The 22019-nt window shown below is 46.1% G+C and overlaps 1 protein-coding gene and 1 long non-coding RNA gene across 2 annotated transcripts in view; one reads left to right on the top strand and one right to left on the bottom strand.

Moving 5' to 3' along the window:
* LOC122390022 (calumenin-like) overlaps positions 1–22019 on the top strand; it is a 41025-nt gene that overhangs the window by 7930 nt on the left and 11076 nt on the right. The window contains exon 5 of the mRNA XM_043382586.1: positions 20064–20184. Coding sequence (XP_043238521.1) covers positions 20064–20184 — 121 coding nt within the window. The remainder of the gene's footprint in view (positions 1–20063; positions 20185–22019) is intronic.
* On the bottom strand, positions 1912–8597 carry LOC122390023. The gene is made up of 2 exons (XR_006258056.1): positions 8280–8597; positions 1912–4067 (listed from the first exon to the last, which is right to left on the bottom strand). It is a non-coding gene; the product is annotated as an uncharacterized LOC122390023 (long non-coding RNA).

The raw sequence follows: 22019 nt of genomic DNA, 5'->3' as shown, positions 1-22019 counted from the left end.
TCATTGGTTGACCTTCCAGGTCCTGATCACGAATTCCAAGTTAGTTTTGATCACAGATGATGTCTTCATGCATTTAAGGCCGCCCCACACTGCACCTCGCATGCGGGTTGCGAGTTCATAAATGAGTTTTCGGGTTTCTTCAAGGCTAAAGAATACATTTTACGTTAAGTGACCCACATTGCCATTTCAAAAGCGAGTCCGCAAGCTTTTGACTTGCGAGCCACCTCGGATCACATTCCAAAAGTTGACTTTGAGTCAAGTCTCGGTTTTCCTCTTGCCAAGGCTGCGAGTTTTGATGAGTTTTGTTGATGTCAGCCGTTGGTTCGTTGTGGTATTATTTGAAGGTTTATCGGCTTCACAGCATTCATGGAGTGAGCATAAAAATGGTGTTCTCACTCCATGAATGACTGTGATACCCGCAACCCGAAACCCGCAGACTCGCAACCCACATGCGAGGTCCAGTATGGGGCGGCCCTTAGGCCAGATCGGGTCAGGTCATTTGAGGTCAATCAATAGGGGTCCTGCCGGGCCTTCGTAGTAGGTGTCAGCCACCACTGAGAGCTTCGTAACATGTTACGAAGGCACCAAAACTTCTTCGTAAATGTTCAAAATCTTAAAATGCTAAATTCGAGTTTTGAGGCCAGTTTTACCAACAGAAAAATAGCCACCTGCCGGAATTTTTTGCCTTAAGACCGCTTCACATAGGTACGGAGCGTAAACGGTAAAGCCCTACCCGCTTACGTGCCCGTCGCGTTTACGTTCCGTATGTGAAGCGGTTTTAAAGTGGTCATCCCAATTCCCACCTTAACATTAGTTTTCAGCTGAGATAGCCAAAATGGGGTCCCTGGCTTGCACTTATCGTTTTGAGCACTCACGTCTCACAACATCGAGAAATGCCTCAAATTGCAAATATCTAATTTCAAAGTTGCAGCATTTTGACATAGTGTAATAAATAATAAATAGTATCTAAATAGTTATTTATTACACTATGATTTGGATTCTGAGGGGCTAATGCATTTGAATGCCTCCTCTGAATGTGTGACGTCAGCGCAGCTCTAACGATTTTAAATCTTTTACTAAAACGTTTAGTAGCACGCGGTAGTATATGCTGCTTTGCGCGCAACAAGTGCCGTACTTTCAGCTGCCAAACTATTGCTTCCAAATAAAGTCGCTAGGAACAGCGGAGATCACAAAAAGTAAACAAAAGTAAAAGTCTAATATATCGAAAACCGGTGAATATTTTTTCGGTGAAATTTGGTAGATATTCGCTATCGCTCTTTCTGAACCGAGCAACATCACTTTCATGCCAATTCATCAACTTTTTTTGAAGGTGGGAGGGTCCCTTTAACCCTCGCCCGCACAGACATACAAACACATTTCATTGACCTTGACCTAACTTGACCTGAAATGACCTCAGCAGCACAAATCTGGTCGGATAGTGTGACAAAGAGGTTCTAGCTGGCTTGGCACCACAATTCGGCATCGTCATCGGTGTATGATGAGCAGCGCACTTGATATCCAACGGTGACCCAAAACAGCAACATTTTTTACTTTGACCTGACCTGGAAGGTCAATGACTGACCTGAGAAGGTAAAACTGGGTATCATTGGATTCGTCTCTTCCCAAAGAATCTTTTTGGGTCTTTACCGCAGGGCCTCGTCTAAGGAATTTTCACTGGGGGGAGGGGGGGGGGCAGAGACTGAAGGAGCCAAACCTAGGGTATCACCAAATCCTGTTTTCTCACCGGATTTAGGCCACTTGTTTTTCGTCACAGCCCTGAGACCATGATTTTTTAACAAGAGAAAAAAAATCCGAGCCATTCCGTAACCCTCGCCCGTATACTGTGGGCCGGCCATTTCGGCCGCCCTTGTCGGAGCCGGGGTCCGCGGATGGTGTTGGCGTCACAGTCGGTAGAGGAGAAGTGAGAGAGTGTATTTCCGAAGAACATGGTTTTATGGTGGGTGTCGGGACGCAAGCACGTGACCGGACGGGCAGCCGGCCAGCGAGCCGGCGGTCACGTGTCGCTATGCGCCCCAGACACCCAGACAGTGAAAAAAGGGAGACAAGACATTGGGGCCTCCATCGGGAGTGGGAGGCCATGATTTCCTTCTCCACATATCTTTCCTCCCCCAACAAGCCGACAAGAGGAGGCGACCAATAAGCAATCACGATCCTAAACTGCATAGATCCACGTTTGACATCGCGCATGGAACGCCAGGTACGACCGCTGCTGCTGCTGCTGCTGGTACGACTGCTGTTGTCGCCGCTACTCGCTGCTGCTGTTGTAACTGCTCTCCGATTTGGTTGTCTCGTCATTGTAGTCGTCGCTGTTATCGTCGCCGCGATGTTGTTCCGTTGTCGATGCGTGGGACCAGACACCTCTGCTTGTTGGGTGCTGACGTCTGAGCTGGTTGTGAAGGGGCAGCGACCATGGTGCGCCGTGACGGTTAGGCCTTTACCGTTCACGGGGCGTTGGCTGCCGCCGCACAGCATGCAGATTCCAGGAGACGTCAGCATACCAGAACTTGGTGTTGCTAGCGAGGGTGCCGGTAGCCTGTTGTTCATCGACAGCGGGCGGGCGACGAGTTGTGCTCAGCCATGGTGATGGCGGCTGGCACGGGCGACGAGAGTGACGGACGAACGGACGGAGAACAGCGAAGCACGATGAGCAGATGAAGTAGCAGCGACGGCAGGCGGCCATGTGGGTCAGCCAGGCGTTGGCTTTGGACCTAGGCCACCTGCTGGTTGCAGTTGCAGCCGTTGCAGTCGATGATGGCGTCCGCAGTTGCAGTGTGTGATTCGTGGACCAGATGCAGAGCGACTGAGACAGCCAGACGGGTCGGCGATGAGCGTCCGATCCCATCATGACTATCATCAGCCAGCTTTTGCAGAACGTGATGCGTATCGGCGTTTCTCCGTAGTCGATGCTCGCGGGGAGTCAGATAGTGGCCACTCCCAGATGGGTAACAGAAACGCAAGGACTGTAATAGAAAAAGAACGAATTAAAATGTGCCGAAACAATGCCCCAACATATACATCATACACTATACAAAACAGTCATTCACATTTACAGCTGTACAGTACAACATTTGTACAAAAGGCACGTAGCACTGGGCGACACAAGTGTCGTAATGCTTCCCCAGGCGTGCCACGGAACCCATGGGCCATGGACTTTCAAAGGCCAAAACATTCGGGTCCGTAGGACATTCGAATTTGTTTCCGTGTCCAAGTATTCAAACATGCATCCACATACACTTTTTGTTATAATGTTGTGCTATCGCCGTGCCGGTCAGTGATACATTTTCCCTGGTGTGTGATAACAATTGTGTGATAAAACGGCAGCATGAACTTTGTGAAGGCTGAACATTCGTTGGAAGACATCATGGTATAAATGACACGGAAGACATGTTTTTGACACAGCGGATAGCAAAACATTGAATGATTGTTAAAAACGGGCAGTACCGCCGGTCAGTCGATCGAGAGATCGTTTACGTCGCAAAGTGATTAGTAAGGAGAAAAAAAAATGGGGCTAATGAGCCAATGTCTAGCAAAAGACCGGTTTTAATAGTACTGCCAAGTGACTTACTTTAACGAATAAATTGAAGAGGCCAATGTTTTTAGTGGGTTAAAGTGTTATTGGAATATCTAACTATTGTGTTAGAACTTACTTAGTTGTTAAATAATAAAAAAATACGGTTGAAAAAAATGAAGTCCTTTTAAAGAGTGGCGTCTTCTGAACGAGTGCATCTGTGTATTACGTCATACCCGTGAAATCGTTTGGGAAGGCATGCAAACAGCAATACTTCTAATGTAGTTATATCGCCGGTAAATTGTTGAATTGGCAAACTTTTTGTGGACAATTTTTATTGCCACTTACCACTTCAGAATGGCCAAAAGTTATTGGTCAATGTTATAGAAGTCGTTTTTTTACCAGATGACCAAAATTAAAGCTAATCAGTAGTTAGTTCGATAAAGTATACTGTTAATTAATTGGGAATATCGAGAAGCATGCATGTCCTTTGGGTATTATTTGACGCTGCACTCGTTCCGCCACAAGAAGCACGAACCTGAAAAAGAAACAGGGCTAATGTGTTAGTATCAAGACATTTTTGACATTGCAACACATGTAAAGAAATGAAAGATGGCAACAGCAAGCGACAACATAGGTTTTGGCAATCATACAAATGAGAATCATTCACCTTTCATACTAGCATATATATCGTGGATGCTTTATTTACAATGAATTGAGCTCAATGAAATTGCAATTGCTCTCTTCTGTTTACATTGAGTAAACCTTTTGCTCAGCCTTTGGCTGGCGGTGTGCGCGAGGGACGTAATCATCAACCTTCGTTCGCATCACATGAAATGGGATCTCTGTCACCATTTTTGGCCGTACGTCGGCTATTTACATGCGCGGGAGGGACCTCGTCAACCTCATTGTAACGCAGCATGTCTTCTGCAGGCAAATAATATATTTGAGCGCTAAATTGGCGCTATGTGAGCGCTATGTTCCTTCTTGACGGTCTGGGGGGCGTATGTTTTTTGCGAGACCAGAGGTTATACCGCAGGTGATCAGCCTGACTAACCTCTCGGCCTGCTCGACAATTTCGCCAATCTACCTCCAGCCGTGTAAGATCACTCTGGTCGATCCCATTCTCTTCAGAAGGAGTCACCAACGTCCCTGGCTTTGCCGGCAGTGTAACAGGTGAACGTGCACCGTTGTTGCTGCTCTGTGAGGCATTACACACGGAACGAATGGCAGATTCGTTGCTGAGAGACTGTGAGTCGACGCAGGTGTCGATTTGATCGTCTTCTTGACGATTGATGTTAGGGTGCTCTTGTGTAATCGTGCGTTGCACTGGTGCACGTTTTAGAAAATTGTGAGCACTTTGGTGTACATAAAAACGACAGGAGTCTACATACCTTTTGACATCGGAGTATATGTTCCTCCAGTAAAATTGAACTCGAATTTTGGAAAGAATGTTTCTAAATAACTTTTGTCCTGACGAAAAAGTGTCATGGACTTTCTCAAGCATCAGTTTTTTCATTGAATTTGGAACTACAAGCTGTTTCATAAACTGACGAATCTTCGAATTTTGTTTGGGTACATGGTAAAGTAAGCCATCTGAACCTAAGAAAAAGTTGGAAAGAGATTCATTCAGCTTCAGATCAGGGCCTTTAGCTTTCGGTTTCACGAGGCGATCAATGATTGGCATCAAATCTGGGTCTTTTCGCTGTTCAGCTTTGATTTTCTCTTTTGTCCATCCTGCGGTTTCTGCACAGGCATGGCCAAGAAAGTCTGCTTTGTTTTGTGTACCTAATTCGGCACTAGACGAATGATCAGTTGTAACATTCAAAATACCTGGTAGATAAGTGACATCAAAATCATACTCTGATAGTTTCACGAACCATTTCTTTAAACGACCGCTAAGATGAGTTGACTTGAAAATACATTTTAATGGTGAATGATCTGTCATGACATGAGTGACATGACCTAAAAGATAAGATCGCAAATGATCAAAAGACCATGAAATTGCGAGGCATTTCTTTTCTGAAGTAGAATAATTTCTTTCAGCTTTGCTAAGCTGTCGACTATTAAAAGCAATTGGGTGAAATTCATCACCATATTTTTGTTCAAGTACGCCACTAATGGCGAAATCACTTGTATGTGTAAATAGGTAGAAGTCTTTTTCGAAATTTGGAAATTTTAATAAAGTGCATGTCCGTAGTGACCTTTTTATCGATGAGAATGCTTTTTCGCACTCTTTTGACCAAATAAAATCAACATTTTTCTTTGTCAAATGAATTAACGGAGCAGTAAGCTCAGCCAGTTTTGGAATGTGTCTGCGATAATAGTTCGCAAACCGAAGAAAAATACGAACATCTTTCGCTGTTTCTGGTACAGGAAAATCTTGTACCGCTTGTAATTTGGATGCATCTGGACGAATTCCATGTTTGTCAAGTATGAAACCCAGATACTTTACCTGAGATTTCATAAATTCACACTTTGCGGGGTTGATCACAAGATGAATTTCTTCTAAACGAGAACATATATTGTCGAGTTTTTCTAAATGCTCGTCGTATGTTTTGCTACCGATAAGAATATCGTCTACATATAAGAATGCGTCTATACCCTGAAGACCACTGAGTGCAATTTGCAATGCTCTATTGAGAGCAGAAGAACTTGAACGAAGACCCATTGGTACGACATTCATATGATATTTGCCGTCTCCAGCTGAAAAAGCAGTATAATGTCGAGAAGATTCATCCAAAGGAATTTGGTGGAATGAACTGAGTAAATCTAAAGTTGAGAAAACTTCACACCCAGAAAGTTGATCAATGACATCAGATGCAAATGAATGAGGAAATTTGTCATCTTTGATCTTTGAGTTGAGAAGACGTAAGTCTGATACAAGGCGATAGCCACCATTTGATTTCTTCACAAGAATGATTGGAGAATTGTATGGTGAAACCGATGGTTCAATGATTTTGGCTGCCAACATGCGATCTATTTCTTTCTTGACTATCTCCCGATGGGCGAATGGGAGACGATATGGTCTTTGATAAGCCGGAGTGTGATCTGTTAATTCGATGTGGTGTTTATAAACATCTGTCTGTTTTATATCCGAGATGTCGTTTCCAAAAGCATGCCGATGTTTTTTGATGAGCTCGCGGAGCTGAGAACGAAAGGGTTCCGGGACATGTTCCAAATCAATGTCAGAGATAGACTTGTATTCTGACGTGCTCTGAGCAGAGGTCGTCGGTTTGTTTGTGTCTGACGCAGCCAAGTCCGGCCCAGCGACCGTTTTTTGTTCCGACGAGGCGCTGACGGATGGTGGTACAGACACAAACAAATCGACATTCGTCCTTTGTTGACAGTTGGCACTTGCTAAACCAGACAGAGCAAGGTCAGCGTGCTGTCTGGAGGGGAGGGGTCGGTCTGTGACCTGACCCGTGGGGGAAAGATTGGTTGGGTGGGCTTGTGCGATCCGCAGATTTTTTCTCAAAATAACTGGGTTGTTTGACGAATTGATGACACGTACCAGCGTGCCTGATTTTTCCAAGAAAATGATAGAACGGGCAACCTGAATGTCTCGGATACTTTGATCGCAATGCGCTTGAATGAGATATGGAAAATCATTTGGCTCTAGAAAACGTGGTAATTTAACGCGTATAAATTGTTCACTATAACCAGGAACTTCAACAGTTTGTTTCACGAACAATGGATATGACTTTTCGTCCTGAATAACTAATGCATGTTTTTCCGCAGTTGTGAACAATTTCGTCGTCTCGTCAGAATAAGCATCTTCTTCACCGGAATTTTCGTCGTCCTTTGTGGACAGTAGAAAGCGTACTCGTTTACGTCTTTTGGGACTCAGACGTTTTGAGCGTCTTTCGACTACATTGGAAGAAAGAATGGGTTTTAGAAAGTTTACTGAACGACTCGATGGATTGTAAATCAATTTGTGAGCAATGATAAAATCGATTCCGAGAATTATATCGCATTTGAATGGCAAACTTTTTGCTGTAACGAAAAATGTGTGTTGAACCGTTTGACCCAGAATGCTAATGTTCAGATTGACTTCACCTACAACGTCAATAGGATTTCCAGTAACATCAAGAATAGTGACACTGGGAGGTTCGTAAGCTACTTTTAAACCAGATTTTTGCAGACATTTTTTTGAAACTAAAGAGACACTACTTCCACTATCATAAAGAGCTGAACAAGCTTGACCCGAAATTTTGACGTCACGTAAAACCGGGGGATGTGCTGAACGGTCCCTGTCATCTGAAGCGACGCTCACGCACTCATCCCCTAGTGCAGTGAGCGGAACCCCTTTGGGCTCAGAGAACGAAAGTTTCGACGCGGTGAAAAGTTCCGGTGACAGCTAGAAAATTCATGGTGATAAGAATTTGAACAATGACTCCTTTCTTGACAACCATGATGAGAAGAGTGAAGTGATTTTGAGCGAACAGTTTGATAACGGCATTTTTGCTGACGAGATTGACGATCACGTCCTCGGCTCTGAGATTTTGATGGATTTTGATCTTGTTGAGCAATAAGCTCTTCTGCTACAGCTAATTCTAAATAAGCAATTCGCCTTAAAATATCTTTCATTTGAGTGTTGTACTCAATACTAAAATTCCTGGTAGCATCTTCCATGGTTAGCCAAACAAATAATGACAAAAATCACATAGAAAAACGAATAGAACTAAATATAAATCTCAAATTTCAAACATTACAAATAGCAAATGAAATTAATTTAAAGAGAACTCACCTGAAGCCAAAAATCCTCCACCGACAACCAACCACCACCGCTGGCACCAATTGTGGGCCGGCCATTTCGGCCGCCCTTGTCGGAGCCGGGGTCCGCGGATGGTGTTGGCGTCACAGTCGGTAGAGGAGAAGTGAGAGAGTGTATTTCCGAAGAACATGGTTTTATGGTGGGTGTCGGGACGCAAGCACGTGACCGGACGGGCAGCCGGCCAGCGAGCCGGCGGTCACGTGTCGCTATGCGCCCCAGACACCCAGACAGTGAAAAAAGGGAGACAAGACATTGGGGCCTCCATCGGGAGTGGGAGGCCATGATTTCCTTCTCCACAATACGTAGCGGAGGGGTGCGGGAGGAGGTTCGAACGGAACCCTCTCGGTTTTTCGCAAATAAGTCGCACAAAAAGCGACCGATTGCGACACAACTTTCAGTACCCTCGCGTTTATCAAGTTCACACCAATTCTGAAAATTTCATGACCCTGACCCAAATGACCTTTGACCTGTGACTTACTTTTCGAGACCAGGTTTGGCCAAAATCGCAATTCGGTGTACGTCGGCTCGCTTTAGCCGAGCGTTTGCAGTCTTTTCGTGGTTTCAAGCGTTTAAACATGGGATATGATGTTGCTCTCATGCATTAGAGTGGGTGTCAAGGTCACCGGAAGGTCAGGTCATGTCATTGACCTTTGATGACTTCGGTTCACTTTTTCGAGTTTTACACGCTATTAGACTAGTTTTTGGAGCTGATTTCGAATTTAGCAACCATTTGAACTATTACAAAGAAGTTTTGGTGCCTTCGTAACATGTTACGAAGCTGTCAGAGATGGTTACCACCTACTACGAATACCCTGCAAAACCCTTACTGGTTGACCTGACCTGATCTGACCCGAACTGGCCTAAATGCATGAAAACATTTTCTTTGATCATAACTAACATGATATTCGTGATCAGCATCCCGGAAAACACCATATCAGCCACCCTTTACGACGTTCTAACAGCTTTTGGGTCATTGACCTGACCTGGAAGGTCAACTGATGACTAAGGATCTTAAAATTAGGTATCATCAGTTTCCTCTCGTCACGGGCCACACGGTCCTTTTTTCCGCGAAGCTCTAGCTCGATCAGGGGCGAACCAGCAAGGGGGTCCAACGCCCCCCCCCCCTTATACGTTCGCGACTGGAAAGACACCAATACGGGTGAGGGTTAACATTAGTGTGCTATCCCTTCACATTGGTCATTGACCCACCAGTGATAAACATACTTATCCGTGTTGGGCGTTTCATTGAGTTTGTGTGTTTGGAGGGGGGGGGGGCAAACATGAGTTGGGTCGCTGGCCAGTTGCCACTTTACAATTTGCTACTCGGTGCTCTCTGGGCCCTGTTTCACGGCACGCCGCTTCACTCCGCTTCAGCGCGCTTCACTGAAGCGGTGAGGTAAACGGAACCTCCGATGCTAAGGTATGACGTCATCACAAAACGCCAGCGTGCTGTATTATATTGCTTGCAGAATTGCTTCGCATTGAGATATGTCGCGGAATACAAACATAAAATGTAGCGACCATATTTTAATGCGAAGCGATACTGCAAGCAATACCTATGATACAGCGCGCTGGCGTTTAGTGATGACGCCTTACCTTAGCCTCGCCGCTTCAGTAAAGCGCACTGAAGCGGAGTGAAGCGGCGTGCCGTGAAACAGGGCCCAGCTCTGAAAATCGCAAAACCCTGGCTTTTATCGTAGCCATGAACACTGAACAGTTATTGAACAAATTATTTAATGTTTCTCGTTAAATCCATGAAAGATTCATAACAAAAACGTGCTGTGGAGGAGGTAATTTTGTGAGAAGTTCACGTTTTGACTGGGGGGTCAAATGTTGGCCACTGGAGGGGGGGGGGGCAATCGGCTCCACTGGGAAGGCAATTCCCCCCCCCCCAGCCCGCGCCCCGTAGGGGGGGGGGGGCGAAACGGCCCCTCCCTGTCCTTTTCCGTCGATATCTCCTAAACAGCTGGAGATATCGCCACCACACTTTCTGGACCCCTCTGGGCATCAATTTTACACAATGTGACCAAAAATTTTCCAGAGGCTATGATAGGTCGGCCACAAATGACGTCAGAATGACGTCATGTTCTGTCATTTTCGACCGAAAAAAGACCTTCGCGAGAAGACCTGTCAGGCCTACAGCTTTGAAGATACAGAAAAATGATCAAGACGGAAAAGGTGTAGAATTGACAGGGCTATAAAACTGCTATCTCAGATTTTTGAATTTTTGAGTTTTGACCCCAAAAATAAAAAAGCATTTTTTTATATATTGGCCAAAAATCAAAAAAAGTTTTTTGAGTTTCGAAAAAAAAGGAATATATGTGATAGCTACTACCGTCTTCTATCTACCACATACCACTAGTACATACCAAATACCACTAGTACATACCAAATTTCATATCGATACCTCGTTTTTTGGCCAAGTTTTAACTTAAAAACTTAAAAAATGATGACGTCAAATTTTCAAACTCAATTTTTGGCAATTCTAGACCTCGTAGAGCAGAACAAAGACCACCATTAGACTCCCCGTGACGAGCTGCATCGAATCGATATTCGATACCCATTTTATGCAAAAATATCAACTTTGTAATTTGACCTAATTTGACCTGACCTTGACCTGACCTTCACCAAAGTGTGACCCAGGCTGGCCCCAAAGGCTGCCTAATTCACATAATCTCATTTGTCATGTAAAATGGACCATAAAACATGTATCACACGACACTTTCATATTGTGAGTTGTGACCCCCGGTGACCTGACCTCGCTGTGACCTGACCTGGTATCAGTGACCTCAGATAGGAAAGTTTGTGTTTGGCGAACAATGTACCATCGATGGTTTTCAATAAATTATCAATTTACTCGATTTCACAACACATTTCTTGAAATGCCTGTGAACGGTGAAAATCCGACCTTTGAGCTGACCTGTGACGTCATCGGTTTGACCTAGGTCAATGAAATTTGGTCACAAGGTAGTTCCCTGGTGGGGCTATCGAACACCGTTTGAATTTTGAAAATCGGCCGGTAAAATTCCGAGATTTTAGGGGGGGGGGGCCGAAACGGCCCCTCCCCTACGGGTGGTAGGGTCCGCCGATAGCCCTACGGGGCGCGGGTTAACATGTTAGACGAGACCCTGCTTTACCGCGAAGCTCTATCTCCAACAAGAACGAAATGGCGCGAGGGTGGCAAACCCCCCATGTGCGTTCTAGGATGGGAAAATGGCATGTGCGGGCGAGGGTTAAAGGGACTGTCCCACCTTAACATTAGAATTGAGTTGAGATAGCCATCTTGATGGGCGTTCTTTGAAAATCAGAGCCGTGAAAACCGTTTCTCCAGCAATTACTTCATCGCAAAGAAATTTGTGTTTGATTTTGACATCTGTGCAAATAAGTGCCACAATGTATTGGTATTGGCACTTAAAACCTGTGACGTTTCCGCCTTTTCCGAAGTTTCTGTATCTGTCGACTTGTTTTTATCGAAACCTTGAAAAATAACAACGCCTCTTTGAACAGCGTTCATTTTCGTTCCGGTGCCACCACGAGGTGGAGAAATAAATTGACATGCCAAACTAATTCTAATAGTCTTCTAATTCTTGTAGTATTTTTATTTTTGTATTTAAATAGTTAAGAGGCCGTCCTAAATGTGACTGAAGAATGCAAGAGCCATGAACTTATCAATGGCAGGTGTCAAGTTCAAGTGTGCAACTCTCTAAAATTAATCATAGTATCAAAATGATAAATGATTTGCTCACTGCTGTTTCAACTCCATAATCAAGACATGCTCTGAGAAGTCCACAATCTATTGATGGTGACAACTAAGGAAGAGACCATGAATGTTCACCTTTTTTATTTCTGAGCATCCAAGACGACTAACCTTGAGCCGTTAAACATTGATAACAGACATGGGCACGGATCCCAGACGACCAAACACGAAAATCAAAATGACCACTAGATTAGTGGTCTTTAAGCGTGGAATTATGGTGGAAAACATGGCTTATAGATGCCTCTCAACGAACCAACCATTTTGCATTCCCTCAGAGTTTACAGTTTTGAGAAAATCCCTCCATCTCGGATCCATGATCACGAATCATGGATCCGAGATGGATCTTGAGGGATTTTCCCAAAACTGTTAACTTTGAAGGAGTGCAAAACAGTTGGTTCATTGAGAGGCTTTTATTAGCCATGTTTTCCACCATGATTTCATGCTTGAAGACCGTTTATCTAATGGCCATCTCGATTTCCGTGAATGGTTGCCTGGGATCCGTGCCCATGTCTGATTGATAATACCCTGTATGCTGAAGTGTGGGTGGCCTGAGGTCGACCATGCCCAGTAAAGAACTGTTGTTTGTGTAAACACCATGCAGAGGTGTTTTGAAATAAATTTTAGTGATGTAATGTATCATTCTTTGAACTGAGTTGCTGATGGCGGATGAAAGCGGAAGTGCTGCATGTTGAATAAGAAATGCTCTGTTGTGCCTTTAAGCTTATGTTTTATAGATGGCTTAGTTTTCCTGCAGATTTCATCTTAAAGCTGTCAATAGTGTTTTACCTTTGTTTCCTGGGAGCAGATCCAGCCAAGGCCGTATAAGCTAGGTAAGATCGTCCGGGCTCGCTAATGTTACAAATCTGCAACACTACGGTGACGTCACCGGTGCATATGCTCCCTGGCTCCATCTGGACCCTGATGCGGCGGCTGGAATTGCTGCTAATATAAAAATTACTGGTGCAATAGCGCTTTTAAATGATTTTAAAAGGGGGAAAATATGATAGCAAAATAATTATGAGAATCCCTTGTCCTGACTGGGATTGTGTGGCCCCGCCACCTAGCGGACAACTTCGTAATTAGGGTTGAGTTGGCGATCGCCAGGTGGCTTGTCAGTAAGCTGTCAGCCGCAGACTGGAGAGGGGCCCGGGGCCGTCAGGCGCCGCCAGATCATGCTCAGGAAAATGCGACACGCTTCAGAACGGTCATTTATCTCGAAAAAGATACGGTGCCCTGTGGTGATATGGCCCACATGACTCGGGACCCGTAGGCCGTATACGGCCTACGAGTCCCGAGTCATCAGGGGCCTTATAAGGCCCCTGTGGTCACCGGCAGCTCCCAAGGCCCATACGGTCGCGATACATAGGTACTTCGAAAATCGCTAGACAAAGGACTCAGGGGCGCAGCCAAGGGGGGGGGGGCACACTGTGCTTTAGCCCCTCCCAATCTAGCAGGCGCCCTCTGGAAAGACGCCATCCAGACGCCTTCCACGATCATTCTGTGCGCCGATGGCGCCTTTTCAGTGTCCAGCACTCTAGTCGCCCTCGACGGTAAGCCATTGCGACGTCATCATGCGTTGCTGGCGCCCATATTTACAATTTTATATCTCTTTGTGGGTGAAGATGCACCCACAATCCTGAAATGACGGGTATCCACTCCCAATCTCCTGACCATCTAGCGCCCTCGGCTCACCTTCAGCGCCCTTCTGTCTGCGACTCTGCTCGGCGCCCTTCTGATCTGTCGGCGCCCTTCTCGCCCTTCAGCGCTCTCCTGGCCTGTCGGAATCCTCTTCACATTCGGCGCCCTCCAGGCAGACCTGTCAGCGCCCTCCTGACCTGGCAGCGCCTATCGTATTATAGCACCCTCCTCACCGTACAGTGCCCTCCTGACCTGTCGCCATCCTCCTCACTGTATAGCGGCCTCCTAACCATACAAAGCCCTCCAGACCGGCGCCCTCTACGTTCAGCGCCCTCCTGACAAGTCGGTGCCCTTTTCACCGTAGACGGCCCTCCTGATCTGTCGGCGCCCTCCTGACCGTACATCGCCTTCCTCACCTTGTCCGCACCCTTCTTTTCATACAGTGTCTTCCTGACCTGTCAGCGCCCTCTTCACTCGTATAGTGCCCTTCTCATCGTACAGCATCCTCCTCACCATGGGCGCCCTCCTGATCTGTCGGCGCTCTCCCCACCATACAGCGCCCTGCTGCCTTGTCGGTGCCCTCTTCACGGACAGCGTTCTCCAAATCTGTCGCAGCCCTTATCGCCGTGCAGTGCCCTCCTGACCTGTCAGCACCCTCCTCGCCTGTCGGCGACATCTTCGCGTTCAGCGCCGTCCTGACCAGCCCGCGCCTTTTGCAACGCATAGCGCCCTCATCACCATGCATCGCCCTCCCGACCAGTCAGCGTCGCCGTTCATCGTACAGCGCCCTCCTGACATGTCGGCGCCCTCCTCACAACACATCGCCCTTCTGACCGGTTAGCGTTCTCCTCACCATGCAGACAATGCAACACTTTACAATTAGGAAAGCGTTAAGTAGCCGTTGCTTAACCCTCGCCGGCACAGGCCATTTTGCGTCATTCGACGACACAAGAGGTTGGTACGACCACCCCCCCCCTCGCGTTTGGCCCCTGATTGAGCTAGAGCTTCGCGGAAAAACGAGCGTGTTGCCCGTCACGGGAGGAAGCCGATGATATCCAATTTTAAGATCCTAGGTCATCGGGTGACCTTCCAGGTCAGGTCAATGACCCGAAAATCGGGAAAATCGGGGCCCTAGAAAGTCGTAAAGTGTGGCTGCTATGGAGTTCTCCGGGGTGCTGATCACGAATATCGTGTTAGTTTTGATCAGAGATGATGTCTTTAAGCATTTAGACCAGATCGGGTCAGGTCAGGTCAGGTCAACCGGTAGGGGTCGTGACGGGTATTCGTAATACGTGCCAACCGACTCTGACAGCTTCGTAACATGTCACGAAGGCACCAAAACTACTTCGTAAATGTTCAAATGGCTGTTAAATTCGAAATCAGCTCCAAAAACTAGCCTAGAAACATGTAAAACTCGAAAAAGTGAACCGAGGTCACCAAAGGTCAATGACCTGACCTGACCTTCAGGTGATCTTTTGACATCCACCCTAATGCATAGGAGCAACATCAAATCACATGTTTGAACGTTTGAAACCACGAAAAGCTTGCAAACGCGCGGCTAATGCGAGCCGACATACGCCGAATCGCTATTCCGGCCAAACATGGTCTCGGAAAGTAGGTCACAGGTCAAAGGTCATTTGGGTCAGGGTCATGAAATTTTCAGGTTAGGTGTACAATTGATCAATGCGAGGGTACTGAAAGTTTCGTCGCGATCGGCCGCTTTTTACGCGAGTTATTCGCGAAAAACCTTAGGGGGAAGGCCAGCTGACAAGTGTACGCTCCCATGACGTCACGGGTAATGTTAAACAGTCGGGCGCCCGGCACATAGGAAAGCTCGGGATGACAGCCCCCTGGATCCAGCTACTAACATGAGCATGGGTCGTGGGACTGGGCCTTTGTACCGCAGTCGCTGCGCTGCTTGTCAAAACCTAGGTAATGTGCCTTGTTAGGCCATGCTATGCATTTTTTAAACCTTTAAGAGTACTTTGTGATCATTGACACACACATTGCACCTGACAAACAGCAGCAAAATCACACCCCATCCTTACCTCTGTGCAGTGTCACCCAACAGACAACAGGGCTTCAAAACTGGCAGGTTCCGCATTCAAGTCGCTTCTTGCAACTATTTGACTAATGTTAGGACAATGACGTGCTGTACAGGGAAGGCGTGTTCTGTGTAGCTCTTGAAAAATGAAGTCATGCCTAAAATTCAGTTTAGAATATTACAATTACAAATAACTTGGATAAAAGTTGCAAAACATGAACTCTGACTGGTCAGTTGAAATGTCTTGAGTCAGTGAACCACGCCTGGGCTGGAGGTGGTCAGTTCCCTGACTTGCGCGACCTCGGGCAGGAGCTGTGGTACTTGTACATGGACAAATTGAATAGATGCTAGCCTAGATCATGTCGTGGCTGCAGTCCAAGACATGTTCACTAGTTGCTGTTGCCGCCGCCTGCTGCTGCCCTGCGTACCGGCTGGCAGCTCACTGCTGGACTGTTTGCGCGCCAGGCATCCTACTGGAAGAGTGGGGTGGGTCGCAGATCTTTGAGATGGAAACGTTTGGTCTATGTAAATGTAGCTGAAACTCTTACAAATAATCTAATAAAAAGGCAAAATTTAAGAGGACTCCATTGGTGTCTCAGTGGTGACAATCAGAACTTGATCAGAACTGTTATCATGCTGAATGCTGAAACTGAGAATAGGGCTGAGCTGGTGGGCTAGAATTTAATATGCAGGCTTACAAGGGCCCCAGTTAATCCACAAATTTGTCAGACTTGCCTGTAGGCAAATTTATGCAGATGAAATGTTTCTGGCAGATAGCCCTGAGGCAAAATGCTATTCAAGCTTGTTCCGCAGCTCGTTGCGTTCCTCATGAGCCACTAAATCAGAGTCACACAACTCTGCCAAATGTGCTGAAAGGCCACAATTTTTCCAATAGGTAGGTATATTTATTATTTTTCACAGACACAAAAAATACAAATGCAGTTCACTACAATTCATTCTGCTTCAATTACAATTGCTGGAATGTGTTTTGCAGACTTAGGTATTATATTGAATCTTGAACAGACTATATTATATTACTTTGCTCATGGGCCCAGGCCAGTACTGCAGAGTATGGCTCGCAGGTCGCCAAGGAGCACTGGCCCAACTCCCAAGCTCAAAATTGACACAAACCCTTCAAACAGAGCCCGAAAATTCACACCAAAGGGGGCTGAGGCCTGAGAGAACACCAAAAATGCACCAAACCCCAAAATGGCCAGTCAAAACCTGCACTGACCTCAAATCCCCACAATGCTACACATCTGCACCACAGCAAGCCAAATTCGCACCCCGCTACACTACATCCGCACCACACTAGACCAAATCCGCACCGCACCACACTTAAATCCGCACCAGACGAAGGAGTCCGCACTGACAAAATCTAGACAAAATTGCCCCACTTTGCAGTCTGGCTCATGGCTATATCCATTGTGATTCTTAGGTCTGATTATTGAAGTTGAGCTCACTTCCATCATCCATGTGCCCAAGACATTGTGGGCAGCATCAATAATCAAACATCAATGTCTTGCTTTTGCTTATTAGGGAGCATTCTATAACTTTTTAAAAATGATAACTAAGGCCTTGTTGATATTCTTTGCAGTTTGCGACCTTTTTCTGGACAAAGTTCAAGCTTCAATTTTCCAATTTTCATTTCAATCCTTTCCATGAACATTGAACATGTTTACCAATTTCCTGAGTTCATGCGCAATGTTTGTACTATTCGCGGCAGAAGCGTAACAAAACTTTGTGCCACCGATTTGGCAGCTAGGAAAAAAACTTTGCCCGATAAAAAAACAATCATATGACGTAATCGATCCAAAAGCTTTTAATTGGAATTTTTAAACAATTAGCCAACTATGGGCCGAATGTTTGCCAATTTCGTGTAAAGGGGCCCATAATCTATGTCTTGCAACACAAGAACAGTATATCAAAACAATTTTTTGAAGGTGGGACAGTCCCTTTAAAATATACTAGAGGTACAGGTTTACGCGATAACTGTATGTATTGATATGTATGATTAACGGATGCATTAGTTTTGGTGTAGAAACTTGCATTTTTATTGGTATTATTTGTGAAGAAGTGGGTAACTGCTTTTAATTGAACTGTAAAGTATGATGGTGAAGCATGCGAGTTGTTCGAGCCCTTTGTAAGTTAGGATGTTACTCAATTCAACCCTACCCTACCCTACCCTACCCTACCCCTACCCCTACCATACCCTACCCTACCCTACCCTACCCTACCCCTACCCCCCCTACCCCTACCATACCCTACCCTACCCCTACCCTACCATACCCTACCCTACCCTACCCTATACCCTACCCTACCATACCCTACCCTACCCCTACACTACCCTACCCTACCCTATCTACCCTTCCCTACCCCTACCCTACCCTACCCCTACCCTATCCTACCCTACCCCCTACCCTACCCTACCCTACTCTACCCTACCCTACCCTACTACCCTAACCTACCCTACCCTACCCTACCCTACCCTACCCTACCCTACCCTACCCTACCCTATCCTACCTTACCCTACCCTACCCTACCCTATAGTCCCTACCCTACCCTACTACCCTACCCTACCCTTACCCTACCCTACCCTACCTTACCCTACCCTACCCTACCTTACCCTACCCTACCCTACCCTACCTTACCCTACCCTACCCTACCCTACCCTACCTTACCCTACCCTAACCCTACCCCTACACTGCCCTACCCTACCCTAGACTACCCTACCCTACCCTACCCTACCCCTACACTACCCTACCCTACCCCTACCCCTACCCCTACCCTACCCTACCCTACCCTACCCTACCCTACCCTACCCTACCCTACCCTACACTACACTACCAAGGACAGTCCAAGTTTCAGCTAAATCGGCCCAGAAACGGCTGAGATATTGAAAAAACGAATTAATTGTATTTACTGGCGAATCCCCTTGGCGAGCGGTACCTTGTGTCGGCATTCGTTGTCAAAGGTCAATGACCTGCCGGCTAATTTCCACTCAGTTTCTTAAGCGAACAACTGAGCCTAAAGCACGTGCCCTCTGCTCGGCGCCGGTCGCGATTCTAATGCTAACCCTATGGCGCACATGAGCACGCGCCACGGGCGCACCCCCGGCCACATCGTGCCCAAAATTTAATACGACCTGTTGAATGACGTGACCCACGAGTGGTAAAAATTTCACCCTCCTGCGTCAATCGACGGCGCCGCAATAAGCGTTTTTGGGAGTAACACCGACTGCGTAACCCCGACGGCGGCGTGGGCGGCGGCGGCGGACTTTTTAAGATTTATAATAGTAGATCGAACCGATCGTATTGACCGTCATGATGCCATATGGTGAATGGGTTCCAGGTTGATTTCAATAGTTGGTGTCAGCTGGGGACATACAAGGTCAATAAACGATATGTCGGATTTAGATTCTCAGTACCTACCTAAATAAATTCGGCAAGCCGGGCGCAGCGCAGATATTTTGAGCCATCATGTTTGCCGTCTGTCGTTAAAATGGATAAGGACATAGGAAGGTCGTTGGCTTTCTACCACTAGGTACTTGTGAGTCGATTCAAAGATGTAAATTTTAATGAATTGTGAGAAACGTTAAAAGCCTTGCTTTAAATCGTTTGAGTCAACATGATTATCCTTAAAAGGTGATGCCTAGATCGTAAAAATTACCTGACCCTAGGACTAGATCTAAGGTATATTGAGAAAGCATTGCAGGATAAATATATTCACTCCGGTATTGTAACAACTTCGAAAAGTTTAATGATATATGTATTCGGCATATAAAGGACGGAATGCCTGGATGAGTCGTCTTAACAAATCATGTCAGAAGTAGCACGCATTGGTCCCTCTGGAAAACTCCGGGCAAAGGATGTCAGTGAATGATGATTTCGTTCAATTCGTAGGTGTTTAACGTCCGTGTCTGGTTCGAGATCTGATCATAGGCGTGGTGGGATTGTAGCCAAGCGGTAGGAGTCTGGGGGGAGGGGGGGGGGAGGATAGGATCCGGTGCCGCTCGATACGCGAGGCTCTTGACGGGGATGGTCTGCGCCAGCTGGCCGGGCCCTGAGCCATTGAACTTTCGAGTGGATGGATTGAACCCTGCTGTATGGGCACGCGAAGTTTGAATGCAGCATAGATCCTGTCGACATCCCGGGCTTTTATGATCAGAGTCGCTTCACTCGTTAGCGTTGTCAGTCCGGCTTTTAAAAAATAATCCGGCTTCGGTAAAAGTTGTCTGGTATTGTTGTATTGCGTTTTTTTTCTAGTGTTCCATCTGTCTCCGTGCTGTGATTATCACTGAGCTGATGTTCGCTCGCAGGCTGATCTACGACAAAATCGACGCAAACCGTGACGGGAGGCTCACGGAGGAAGAGCTGACCAAGTGGATAAAGTTCACTCAGGGCAAATACATCAACGAGGACGCTGAGCGACAATGGCAGGTGGGCTGAGCGCGAGGATGCCGCTGGGCATAGATTTACTCAGCAGAGGCATCTCGCCGAACAGGGTGACTGTTTTTGGAGCTCCCGTTGTCAATATTTAGTCATGATGGCTTGTGACGATCTGAAGCTGATGAACGTCAGACCTATCAAATTTCACGTTTTTAAAAGGATGAATTGTGATTTTAGGCACGCTTCTTTGCCGTTATGCCCCTTATTGATAGGGATCTTTTTTTATACAAACGAGCGTGCTGGTTGTCACGAGGCGTAGCGATGGTACCAGTTTTTACGGAGCAGGCGAAGCGAGCGTAGTCTTTCCTTAGATTAAAGGGAGATAATGACCTTTTTCCACAAAATCTGAGTTAGGACCATTTTCTGACAAAACACAACAAGTTATAATGTAAATTAAAACCATTTTGCTCAATTCGGTACGTTGCCGCAAATATCTCAACTTGAAGTCACGTTAGCGGGGAGCGCTGAAAATGACCGTTGAATAAGTACTTACATCACTTTTTGGTACTTGCATGTAATTTTGTAAAATGTGCGTATTCCTTACATTTGATCTTCATCACATCTAATTACTATGGACGTCAAACCCCTTGAGACCCCACTTTTTTGCGATAATTTTTAAATGCGTCAACTCTTGTGGACAATATTCTGGCAATGTGTGTTTCAGAGCCTGCCGAAACTTTTATTACTAAGGTATTTTGACGCCACACGATTATGAAAGGTACTTCTCATTCACTCGTAATGTTAAATTTCACGGAACGAATCTGCTGTTTGGGTAGAGGCTACGTGCTCATGGGGCGGAGCCACGTAATGACGTCAGGGCTAAGCTCCGCCCTACCCCTCCGGCGGTCCTTGCCCGGCGACCGGTCACTCGCGTCTCTCGCTCCATTCAGGCTTGATGGTGGGCGGTAGCTGGTAGCGGCAGCGGGCGCTGGTAGCTGACATTAAGAGCAGATGGCGCTGGTGGCGGGGCTCGAGTGTGGCCGAGCGCAAGCCTCTGCCCGGGCCTGAATTGACCTTAGCATTACGAGTGAATGAGAAGTACCTTTCATAATCGTTTGGCGTCAAAATACCTTAGTATTAAAAGTTTCGGCAGGTTCTGAAACACACATTGCCAGAATATTGTCAACGAGAGTTGATGCATTTAAAAATTATCGCAAAAAAGTGGGGTCTCAAGGGGTTTGACGTCCATAGTAGTTAATGGTCGTCTATAGTGCCTTCAAAAGATATTCATGGTTTGGGGTGGTTTTTGTCTAAATTTACGCAACTATTTTTCCTGTTCATCATCTGACGCCATATGCTGCTATTTTAGTAGCAACGACTCAATTTTGAATCGGTCCCGCCGACTGCACAATAAAAGAAGATAGATACAACACTTTTGCGGCATCACTGAAAAACTTATGCAGTACTGTTATCAAAATTCTCATAACACCGTTCGACAAACCTGAAGTCTTTTTGAAATAAATATGCTTGTATTTTTTGCTTCAGGCTCTGACGCCAAAATAATGAATTTCGTAGTCGCAATCGCAAGATTTGGCTGCGTTTCTGGCGCATGCCGTTCATTTGTGCTGCATGCCGCATGCCGAAACAAAGAAGAGTAGGCACTATGTACCCCCGAATTAGAATCTAATTAATTCTAAACCGAATTAACTCTAATTCAAATTAGAATCCTTACAACCAAGCAACGACAAGGCGATAACATAAACAAAAACCCAAGCGTCGCTGTTTGAAACAAAAGCGCCATATACTGCGACTTTTTTATAGAGAAGGACAACGCATTTCGGTGGGTGTTACAAGTACTGCATGTACTGCTTCTTTTTTGCAAAAAT

The sequence above is a fragment of the Amphibalanus amphitrite genome, unplaced genomic scaffold (genome assembly GCF_019059575.1).
Source record: "Amphibalanus amphitrite isolate SeventyFive unplaced genomic scaffold, NRLGWU_Aamphi_draft 000379F_arrow, whole genome shotgun sequence".
Taxonomy (NCBI): domain Eukaryota; kingdom Metazoa; phylum Arthropoda; class Thecostraca; order Balanomorpha; family Balanidae; genus Amphibalanus; species Amphibalanus amphitrite.
This window is presented reverse-complemented; position numbering and strand designations above follow the sequence as displayed.